We start from the raw sequence: 12,326 nt of genomic DNA, 5'->3' as shown, positions 1-12,326 counted from the left end.
TTTATTTGTACATTATATTTTACAAACTACCTATCTATATCTAGTGACTGGCCATGCCTGTGTATGATTATCTTTGCATGAAAGAAGCTTTCTCAGTGCTATAGTGCTTAGAGAAGTCTTGCCTCATTTGTAAAGCGCGTGGGACAGTTTGGAAATGTAGGAAAATACTAGGCTCCTTCCCAACAGGCATTAACCTGTGATAATAACCCTGGTCTATAATGCTTACCTATTGCAGAAATTAACTTTTTGCAAGGAAAAGCTTTTGACTTAACCTACTGATCATTGAATCTAATCAAATCAAATATTTGGAAATTCATGAATTCATGAATTCAATGCACATGTTCTAGGCCGTACAAATGTTACAATGTTTGCTCTTTATACTGATGCTCCTCTGTGTCACAGCAAGATTTACTGATGATTTTACCATCTACATACCTACATTATTTGCTCAGAGGAGCAAATAACTTTGGCGTGTTCTTCTTGACACCTCATATACATGGGGGCTTATGTATTTCATGTTGGATGACATCTCTTCCCTTGCACTACTCTATCTTCCAGTCAGCAGATGAAAGCAATTGCAGCTGTCTTAAACCTCCAGCTCATGATTGGTCAGGTTTACCTTTTGTGTCGAGCACGGAACACCAGATCACTTTGTGTCACCAACACTTCTTCAGCTCTTGCCTTTTATGACCAAATGAGTGTGCTCTAAGAATTGTAGTCTTGGATTGCTTATAACCAACACACCTGATGACAATGATTTGTAAAGTGCTCTAGAAGGGATGTCACATGGGCACAGAGTCATCTGGTAAGCCTGTGTATAATAAGTAAAGCAGATCTCTTCAAGTAAGGTAGTTGTAATTCCCCATAGAATTGTGCACGAGGAAAAGGTCAGTGGGACAGGGTGCAATTTCAATGCTTGTACTGGGGTCCAGGTGAACCTCATTACACCTCGGGACATCTCCAGTGTGCTGCAAAGGGGATGTCTAAGGTAGCCCTTCACTGAAAGTGTGTTAGGACAAAGTTACATAGTCTTGCCACTCATCTTCCTTTTGTCACCCCTCTGTCCCCACTACCACCACCCATAAACCAGGTGAATGATCAGGCAGCATGAAATATGGGTTCCCACCTGATGGCATGTTACTTATCCAATGGGGTGAGGTGGGAAGGACATTTTGACATTCCTTCCCAAGGTGAGACACCCATGGCTGCCCTTTGTTGGCCTGTGGTAGCCCTAGAGGTTGAGCTCCATCGGTTTAGACAGTTACTGTTGCATTGCTGAAGACTGCTTCCTCACTAACTATTTTCTCTGCTTTCTCTTCTGGGTTCCTGCTGTGATCCTCTCACCTATGCCTGCTTGTCTTATGGCCTGTTTAAGAGTTCACTCCAAGCAGGGTAAGTCTTTTAATGACACCCTTTTTCAGAATATGTCCCCGATAATCTCTGACCATTGCTTTTTCTCCCTTTGAGTGCCTCTTCGCTTTCAGTGTGCTTGCCTCCATGTAGTGTGTCTTTTCCCTTCCTATGTGCAAGAATACCCTCTCTCTCTGGTTGTCTGTTCTTTCCCTGAGTTTGAGTGCTGTCCCTTGCTGTGTCTCCCTTGCATGGGTATGTGCTTGCCTGCCTTTACCCGCTGTCGCTGGGCCTGTCTTCTTGTCTTGGTTAGGTCATCTTGGTGTGGTTGCTCTCCTTGCGTGTGCGTGTACATTCTGGCAATGAGCGTGCCTGCTTCCCCATATTGTAACTCCCCAAGATTGACTGTTCTCCCTGGTGCAACCTGCTGTCCCTGTGCTTGATGCTTATGTGCCTGGTGATCAGAGCCACCTCTAAACTAATCACAATAGATGCTGCCTTTAGTCCGAGTGCAGCTAGTGAAAAAGGTGTGATTTTGCAAAGTTGTCACGAGTGTACTAACATCTGAAAACATAGCTCATTTGATTTCATTGTAGGGCATCAGTAGTAGAAGGATCCCCCTTTTCTTTGCATCAAAATTTTGATAGGTGGACATGCCCCCTGTTTCCGGTCTTAGTTCTGCCCCCTTTTGATATGCTTTATATAAACTTAATTTGATGTAAAAAAGATATCAAAGATGACATCAATTTGATATCAAATGAATATTTGTATAGGAAGTGGGTATCATTTTATATCAATTGATATAAAGTGTATATTTTATATAAATTGGGTATACATTTTATATCATTTGATATAAGTGATTATAAACTTCATATCAAAATGCTGTAAAGATAAGAGCATCCGGCGGCAATGTTGGTTGGACGAGGGTTGACGGCGAAGTGAGCTCCGAAGACAGGGAATGTGAATCTAGGGTTTTGGAGAGTGACGCAGTAATGACGTTGCTGAGGAGTTCTGCCCCAATGTGATAGGAAGCAGAAAATGGTATCAAACAACAATTTTGAAACCTATTTAATATAAAAATGTATATGCAAATTAATATAAAATGTATCCCCTACCGCCCACCTCGTAATGAGGGCCAAGGTTGTAATTTGTTCAGGGATGGGATCATTCAAAAGACTCATGAAACAACTATGCAGGGTGGGATACACATGTCATACATTGATACTTTTCAAAACACTATGTTGGCAAGTTGTATGCAGATCTACAAACAACTAGATATAAAACCTAAAACAGTTGTGCTGCTTCCACGGGATTCATATCATGGGTTACAGAAACGTTATTTCACAGTATCAATTGAATGGCTCTTAAACGTCTCAGAGACCAAAAACATCTCTATACAACACTCCCTAACGCTACGGAATTCAATGCCTGCTTTTATCACAGATGTCCCAATTGTTACCCTGCTGGGGGTTTTCACACTTTGGTGGACACTACTTATGAACAGTTGTATAGACGCACCCTTTTGAAACTCACTTTCCTAGCGAGTCGCATTGTTCGCGTCATCAGTATCTGGGAACACAAAAGGTGCCAGACAATCCTGATGTGGGCAATTTTCTTAAAGTGAGGGATCTGCCTGACCCCCTAAACCACTGAGATGCATTATACGGTGGCTGCACGTATGCTTTAAAGTTACATCATTGCATCTTAGAGGGTGAGCAAATACACTATCTAGATTTGACAAGTCTATGCTCATCTGTAAATAATGACAAACCCTATCGTGTGGGCCATCCCGAAATCATCTGTAATAATTTTGGTGATATAGACCAGTATTTCGGTCTAATCAGGTGAAAGGTCTACCCGCCCTGAGGTCTTTACATACCTGTGTTACCCTATAGATGCAACAGTAAATGAATGTTTCCACTCTGCCGTACATGCGTAGAGACAAAAAAGGCCAGGTGCAAGCACATGAATGAACAGCGATGACTGACAGGGACTTGGTGTACGGTCGAGCTGCAGGCGGCTTTGAAACAGGGATATCGCCTGGAGCACATACACGAAATATGGCATTTTAAAAAATCACCCACAATCTCTTCTGTGATTATGTGTGCATGTTCCTACAGCAGGAACAGGAAGTCTCTGGCTTTCCTGTTGGTTGTGTGGACGATGCCGCTAAACATGCCTACATGGATGATTATTTTAGACATCAGGGAATATGGTTGCATATGGAACACATCAAGGACAACCCTGCTTGGCAGTTGTTGGCAAAACTGCCTTAATTCGTTGTGGGGTAAGTTTGCGCAAAGAGTGAATTTACCCAACACAAACATCATCACAGGACCCGACATGCTCCATGCCTATCTATTTGATAAGTTTTACGATGTGAGAAGCTGCGTGTTCATAGACGATAAAACGGCTTGTCTGTGCTGGGACTACACTGTTTAATATCTGACAACTTCAGACAGCACAAACAAATTTATAGCCGTGTTCACAACCGCTTACGCTTGCTTAAAACTGTTTGCTGTGATGGATCAATTGCAAGAGCGGTTTCTGTACCATGATACCGATAGCATTATTTTTGTCAGCTGCCCCACGGATGTCAGCCCACCCACTGGAGATTATCTAAGGGATCTAACTTTGGAGCTAGCTCCCGGTGAATACAATGTGTACAGTTTGTATCTGCGGGTCCCAAAACATACATCTATTGCACATCTCTAGTGGACGTCAGTATGAAGGTGAAAGGTATAACGCTCAACATTAACAACACCTTTGTGATACATTTTGACAGTATGAAAGATCTGGTACAATCCTTTGTACAGAAAGCTGCATGTAACACCGATCAATCTATCATCGTTACACATCCGGGTATAGTGCGCGATAAAAAACAGTGGGAAATTAGCACTGTCACTCTATAAAAGATGCTCATTGTTGTGTTTAATATAAGAATCCTGGCACCAGGCAGATTGTCGCACCCCTATGGCTATTCAATATTTTGGTGCTAATCTCTTACCCACGCCCTAACTAGTCCCTGCCATCTCTCTCGACCACTAAATCATCTATGCCACACAAGCGATGCACCCATCCCAGCTGAGTGTCTGAGAGTTGGTCATTTGAATCTGCATGTTTATTTTTCCTTTGCATTAAAACTTTTCCTCTCTCCATTGAACTTATTGTACATAATTGTGTTCCTTTCTTGGTTAAATATGTCTTTTTATATATAAATAAATATGTTTTCAAAATCATAAAATGGTCTGTCTCTTTATTACGTTCCTATTTATTGTGCATAATAAGTTATTTTATTCAGAGGTGTAACGATAGGGCGTGTTGGGGCCCACCAATCCCATATGGGCTAAAGAAACAGCTTCTATGTTTTTAATCACACGTTGTAAGTTAAGACACATAGTAGAACTCTGCTGTTGTTCCAGATGATGGCTTTTTTTATTTTCACAGATGATGCTTAACATCCTTCCATATCAGTCAATGTCCCTTTGTCTTACTATATTTCCAAGAACTTCATGCCTGGTCATGTTCGTCCCATAACCACTGAACATAAAGTTGCAACTAGGTGTTATAAAAAACTAATTTATATTAACATTTATAACTGCAATTTTTATTCAGTTTTTATTCACAGTTGTTTGGGGTATCAGATGTTTCACGACGATTCTATTGGCTGCAAAATGTGCGGTATCAGCAATTACTTCATAGACAGACTGTCTTTCACTACGTCAATAAGCAAACATACACTATAGAGAAATGGTTCACAGAAATTCATAAAGTCACTGTCAAACAGCCACTGTCCTTTAATGCAGCAAAAACTCTCATTCGCGATGAAGGCCCCACCGGCGACCTTCAATCACCAAAACCCCCTTTGTGGTGCTTTTGCCAGTAGTTGTCAATGAGCGGGTGGCTGGTGTTGATGCATATGTTTGCGATACATAAAAGATTGTTATATTCCCTTCTGTATATCTCTGTTGGTGCTTCCAGATAACACAACAGCTGTGGACATATAGTACTCAAATGCTCTTAAAGTAAAGCCGGAAATAATCATTTTACACATCCAATGACAGGTTTCACATTAAATTGATTGCTTTCCAGCAGATGTTCATTTTTAATTTCCTGTAATAAATTGCAAATACATATGAAAACATCTACAGTCTCAATCCTCGTCGGTCAGTTTACGGGGCCCCATGCATGTTGCTGTATTATGCTGTTTTAATATACTTTATCCCTCTACTTGAAAACTGTTTTCTCAAAGATACTTCTAACACACATCGGATAACCGTGTCTAAACTGCTTCATTTTCAGAAGAGGATTATTCGCCGATTGTATAGCCCACAATGTTTTAGATATACATCGCTCAGTACCTACGCCAACCCTTAGCTGTGTTAGCGACTGTATCAATCGCATCATTTCTACAAGGCATTTAGGGCTCAGCATGTGACATATTTTATGTAGTGAAATATCTGTGTAAGATATTTCCAAACATTTGTGAACATCCTTTCGGGGGACATCAATTTTATATCTGGAGCACCATCTGTGAAAGTATTGTTAAACACATTTTCACCACAATGGCCATAAAACCCTGTATGGCTAGAATATCAAAGGTCACAGCGGTTGTGACCGTATCATCTTTAATGCTACCGGTTCCCATTAGCAAAACACATGCCTTACACAGACTATTATCGCAATCCCCCGGATTTTCAATTTGGTTTAAACAGTAAATACAGTAAATATTGATAGTCCCTGCTACAGCTTGGCTCTCTTCAATGCTGTCCATTTTATCGGTTGGAGGCTGTAAAGAAAACAGAGACACGTGGTTTTAACTATAGCTAATTCTTACGCCTTACAAAATACAAACGCTTGCTTCCAAAATATACCCACCAGATATCAGGACGTCCAATAGACAGAGCTCTTTGCCCCCAAGTTTTTCCTGTTGCTCCAGTGGTCCGCAGTCACTCGCTGGCATCATAACTGCCTGCAGAATCATCTATTCATATCCACTGTCTTCAAAACCCACATCAGTTGCAGATAGTCCCCCTGGCACCACACCCAGCGCTGCTCCAGAACCATGTCATTGCCATTCTAGGTCACCATTTCCAGATTAGCAATGGTTATGGGCACATGCTACTGAATGTTTTGAATGTTATCTCCAAAAGACCGCCCCATTGCCATAACAGTGAGCGTGCCTCGCTGCCAGCAGAGAGTATAGACATGTTCTCACAGAGCTCACTGGCCTCGCTTTCCGTCATCAAGTCCTGCGCATCTTCCAGTTGATCACCCCCCATTAGACAATAAGGGGTATAGCTAGCCTCAGAAGCCCCAGAGCTTCCAGGATGTGTTTTTCCCTTGTTGTAACTGTAGCTGTTTATAATCGCTGTTTCCTGAATAGCCCTGTGAAGCTGAAAGGCTATATATCCGGGTTGTAAGCCCCTCCCCCGGCCCATCAAAGCCTTAGGCCCGGCCCAAACCTATTTATAGCACAATCATTTTATATAAAATCTGTAGCCATCTCTAGCCTATGTCATTCCAATTATAAAATCATGACTTCATCTATAAAATGTATATCCGCTTCCTATCACTTCGGAGTGGAACCCCTCTGCGACATCATCACTGCGTCACTCTCCAAAACCCTAGATTCACAGTCCCTGTCTTCGGAGCTCATTTCGTCCTCAACCCTCATCCAAACAACTCCACTGCCAAATGCTCCCATCTTTACAGCATTTTGATATAAAATGTATGTTAACTTATATCAAATGATATAGAATGTATACCCACTTTATGTAAAATATACATTTTATGTCAATTGATATAAAATGATACCCCCTTCATATAAAAATATACATTTGGTATAAAATGTATATCATCGTTGATATAGCTTTTCAAAGTATATCAAAAGGGGGGTGGGGCTAAGACCGGAAACAGGGGGCATGTCCACCTGTCAAAATGTTGGTGGAGACAAAAGGGGGATCCTTCTACTGCTGGCATCTACAGGAGAAAAGGTCTATTTGCTCGTATGATTGTCTACACACCTGAGCCCCCTCCCCTAAACTGAGAGTGCTGTCACCCAGTTCATAAGTCTGGTCCTCTCTTCCTGCTCCATCTTCACCATTCATGGTCTTTCCACTTCCTGTTTCTATTGGTTGACATGTGCGTCATTCATTTCACCTTTAGGCATTCGTTCTGCTGCACTGTCCTGACTCTCTTAATCCCTACGTGGCCATGCTCACTCAGTGTCCTGAGCTCTGTACCCATCATGGTGTGTGAGTCAACGTTCTGTCAACGGTTCACTCCTCTTCCCTCCACACAGTGCAATAGAGTATGCATGATACAAGGAGGGATTCTTGCCATGCCTAAAGAGAGGGCTATTGCACAGCTGGATTGGCCACAGTGGAACTTCTTTCTATATACTTGTGATTTAGAAAGTAACAACGACCATGTGAGCCCAGATCATTTCTCAGGTTTGCAGATGTGGTCAGGGGACACCGCATAGATCTATGGGTGGTTGAGGTGAGTATTCCTGGCAGCGTATAAGGCAGTGCCGGCTCATCCATAATGGGCAATTGGGCACTGACCCACCACCACCCATTATCGAGAAGCCATAATAACTATTTTCATTTTTAAAGCTGCCAGCCCCGTGAAAAACTGCACTTAGTTCTCCCTCGGCTACAGCAAGCAGCATGGATACCATGGAGTAACTGCAGCAGCACCCCACATTTTACCTGGAAGGGAAGTTGAGTAAGTGGGTGTTATGAGAGGCAAAGGAGGCTATAGGGGTGCTCTGGAGAGGGATGGAAGAGGGGGGGGGTACGTAGAATTCACACACACCCACCTGAGTGTCTCTTGAATATACATGGGTCAACGATTTTATAAAGCGGTGCCCCACGAATATTCATGGGTCACTCAAGGAGGAGGAGTGGATTTGTCCATGACTAATCATGCATCAGTAGCACCTGACATTCTCCTTCGAGTTGTGGTTTGAGAAAGTGATGCGGGAGCATCTGCGCTCTTCCTGATCCAGAACCTCTCTTCCCTTCTGGCGTCTTCAAGTCAGGCACAGATAATGCTCTCTGGCAATGCATTACACACGTGATATCACCTGACCCATTACCACCTCACTCCTTTCTTTCTCAGCCTGGAACCTGGGCTTCATGATGATGTGAAATGCAGCTTCATCGCCTCGGCCAATCCCTCATCTGGCAACCGCTTGCTCCTCATCGAGCATCTCTCCTCACTTCAACTCCTACTCTTCCAAGACCCCCCCCTCCCGGCGCTCTATTACACAGCAGATTGAATGACTGTACCAACCATCGACATGTCACACACATCGATCCAGTATCCATTCCCTTAAAAATACTTATGTTATGTTATGTTATGTTATGTTATGTTATGTTAAAGGTATTTGTACCATGCGCCGTCACCACTGGATGTGGTCCTCATGCGCTCTGGCGAATGTGAAAGAGGAGGCGTGGGTGGTTAAGAGGGTGTAGAGGGAGTAGGAGAGTGTGAGCTGGGGTGTCCTATTGGCATCTTCAGTTCGGTGTTCACCGTGCGCTGAGCTTTATCAGGTCGGAGGAAGTGCTGTTCGTGCTAGTTATGTGTTGTTAGTCTATTGTTGCGGTGTGGTGAAGTACATGTTACTTGCATCATGTTGAACGTCCTGTTAGGAACAGATTAAGAAAGTCAAGTGGGAAAGCAAAAAGGGACTTAAAACGCTAGCTGGCCTCCTACATCACACCCATGTAGCTGCCCACAAAGATGGACAGGAGATAAAAGACTCCTTAAAGTGTCCTACAGGTAGCACAGCCCGGACTAAATACTCCATTCACCCGGAAGTGTTGTAAAATGAAGTGTTCCAACCATCACCAAAAATACAATAAGGGGGGCCAAGAATCCTAGACCACAGAAAGTGATTTATAAGCAAACAAGAACGATATTCCTGTTTGCCACGTGATGTGAAAATTAGGGAGACAAGAGAATAGAAATACCAAATGTGTTTTCATAAAATTCGGGGGCCATAAGAGGCTTGTCTCAGGCTCGCCAAACCCCTAAAACAAGCCTCTCGCCTTGGAAATCGTAGAAAGGTGAACACCACCATCGTTATTCCGACCCCAAGGCTACATGGAAAGGAAGATGGCCTTTTTGCAGAACTCTGCTAACTTACTCAACCACTTTCAACTTGACTCTCTGAAGTCACAGCTGCTCCGCTTTCACGCTTCGGGCCACAGGAAGGATTTCTCTCTCAGCCCTGCACCAATCTGCTTCCCCTATCTCCACCTCCATCTTCAGTGCACCCGGGCAGCTGCAGGGCGGCGTTAATTGCTTACAAAAACTGTAAAGATATGTATTAAAAAAGTGGATAAGTATCAAAGGCCCCGAAATGGTTATTTTCAGATAATGAGCAATTGTTCGCTGTGGGCCACGTAGAGGCTCTGCCAACATTCCATAGTCTTTTTTTTTTTTTAATTTTATTGTATATGGTTTACAAGAAACCTTTACAAAAAAAAAATGTATCTTTAAAAGGTAGAAAAACATTCATTACATTTAAATTTCAATTTATACAAACAAGCGTTAAAACATAGATCCAATTTCCAGTTAAAATTTCCAGAGAATGAGGGACAAATTTAAATTTAAATTTTAAAAAGTACAGTGCAGAGTACCCTGCAGCAATAAAGGATATACCGACAATAAAATTTAAAATTTACAAAATTCTAAAAAAGAAAATAAACCTACAGAGAAGAAGAGAAATTTCATAGAGTCAAGCATAGTCATAACAGGCATAATCATTATCATAATCATAACAGCGGGGCGTATAAATCTAAAGCTTTGATAAATCCAGCCACAGCAAGTCCATCCTTAATGTTTGTAATAGTGAGACACTGAGACCAGATCAAATCTGCCACCCCCATTTGCCCCATTGCATTAAAACGACCTAGATATTTGTCCCTTAGAGCTGTCAAAGCAGTGCAGTCTAAAAAGAGATGCCGAGCAGTTTCAATCACCCCCAAAGTTTTGCAGAAGCCGCAGCTAGGATCTAAATCAGAGAACTCCTTCCTTTTATGTAAGACTTCCCGAGTGGGGAATTTTGGGGACATTCCAAAGTCAAACACTACCCTCACCCACCCGTAGAGAGGGAACATGAAAGTTATAAAGTGCAGAGAGGGCCTGATTCATGGAATTCCTCAGCGCGGTGCAAAGTGACTGTGCACAGCCAACGTGGCATTTTCAAATAATTCACGCATGCGGGTGCGCTTCGGGCATATCTCTTAAACTAAATGCCGCTGCAACTCGAGCCACGTCTCTGAGGTTGCAACAGAGGTTTTCGTGCACTGCATCGGACGTAGCTGCCGCTGCAGAGCATGGACCAGAGTTTAGAATTCGTTTGTTCTTTCCCACCTCCCAGTGTACCACAGACTTGTCTGTATTATTATTTTTTTTTAAAAAACACATACGTCAGCACGTGCAGTTGTGACTCAATGTCTAATTGTCCCACTTGTGGACTCACCAATTAACGGGTAATCTCTGTGAAGAGCACCTATTCTTTGCAGATGTACCAACAGGCTAGCCCTGTAGTTAAGCCGTCTACTTATGTGCATTCTTTTTCCTCTTTTTCTTTTTTCAGTGCTTTCACAGGTATTGCTCGTCCAATTGAGTAAAGTACTAAGCCTTTGTAGTTCGCCAGTTGATAACTAGGTAAGCACATTGCTCTTATAATATTCTGGGTGTTCTTTTTCATCTTCTTCATTATAGTTACACACTATGCATGATTTGTTCAGCAGGTCTAGGGCCCACTGACCTTCACTTTACCTCAAGAACTCACTCTTTGGTTACTTGTTTTTTTTCTTTTCTTCCTCACAATTGTTGTGAGTTTCGGGCCTCTGTGCATGTCCCTACGGCAACCCACCCGGGAATCCTTTGCTCGGTCACACATAGAAGCGCAACGGCAACGTGCTCGCCTTGGAAACAAGACGACACAACACGAAGCGACGCAGGTTCGATCCCCGGTCCGCGCTTAGAAACCTCTGGGTATTAAGTGTGTTATAAATATGCAACTAAGACATATTCCTGTCACAGCGCCTCGATGCTGCCGGGCTGTGTGAGTGCTTTAAAAATGCAAATAAAGAAAATGGCAGCATTCCATATGCTGGTTGGATACATGGTATATGTACGGATGTCTGGTAATTCAGACGCTAGAAATGATAGGACCTTGAATGGTCCGCACACTGCAGTTGATAATTTATTCTTTATATTTACTAGGGTCTGAACAGAGACAGTTCTTCCTGATGAAGGTGGTTGCCTAGTCTATAGTCCACCGAAACGCCAGTTGTCCGTTCACGCTTATGTACCACTTTGTATATTATATTTTTTTGCCGTTACAAAGCGGTTGGGTCATCACGCTAAGGATAAACTATTGGTTCAAGCTCTGACCACAGCGGCTGGCGTAGTAGACTATATAAAAATAGTCCCATTAATCAGCCTCTTCTTTTTGCTGACATTTAGCTGTCAGTCAAATATTGTTGAATCAGTTCAATGTTGTTGAAGTCTTCATTGTATGTTATCTCCTAGCCTGTTAGGCAACACGCTTTATAAAACCACCCCAAAAAATGTTGTTGCTTTTTTTTAAACATAAATTGATGTGAATTTGAATATACATATTTGCGTCAGCCAGGGCTAGTTAGTAAATTAGATAGTGGTTTGGCATCTAAAGGTCAATCTGTCAATTTTTTACATCAAATTGTATACATTGTTATTTATATGTTTTGGGTTTTCAATTTATTTATTGTTCATTGTCAATCCCACTTTTGAGTTTTCATTGTTAATCCTATTTCTGTGTTTTCTCTGTTATTGCTCCTTTGTTCCAGTTTTCTGACAACTTCGACACGGTTTAAACTTTTTCCCCACTATAGTTCGTCAAAGCAGTTTGTTCATTTTGTGCTCTTGTTTATGTCCAAGTTTGGCGGTAACCCTTAAATCCGGCGGTA

General features: G+C 42.3%; 1 protein-coding gene across 7 annotated transcripts in view; it reads left to right on the top strand.

The window, feature by feature from the left end:
- LOC138569831 (transducin-like enhancer protein 2) overlaps positions 1–12,326 on the top strand; it is a 1,070,704-nt gene that overhangs the window by 467,467 nt on the left and 590,911 nt on the right. For all 7 annotated transcript variants that reach the window (XM_069648244.1, XM_069648230.1, XM_069648222.1 and 4 more), the window contains one exon: positions 1,376–1,392. In XM_069648244.1, coding sequence (XP_069504345.1) covers positions 1,376–1,392 — 17 coding nt within the window. The remainder of the gene's footprint in view (positions 1–1,375; positions 1,393–12,326) is intronic.

Source organism: Ambystoma mexicanum, chromosome 1p (assembly GCF_040938575.1).
Source record: "Ambystoma mexicanum isolate Mex_15411 chromosome 1p, UKY_AmexF1_1, whole genome shotgun sequence".
Taxonomy (NCBI): Eukaryota; Metazoa; Chordata; class Amphibia; order Caudata; family Ambystomatidae; genus Ambystoma; species Ambystoma mexicanum.
This window is presented reverse-complemented; position numbering and strand designations above follow the sequence as displayed.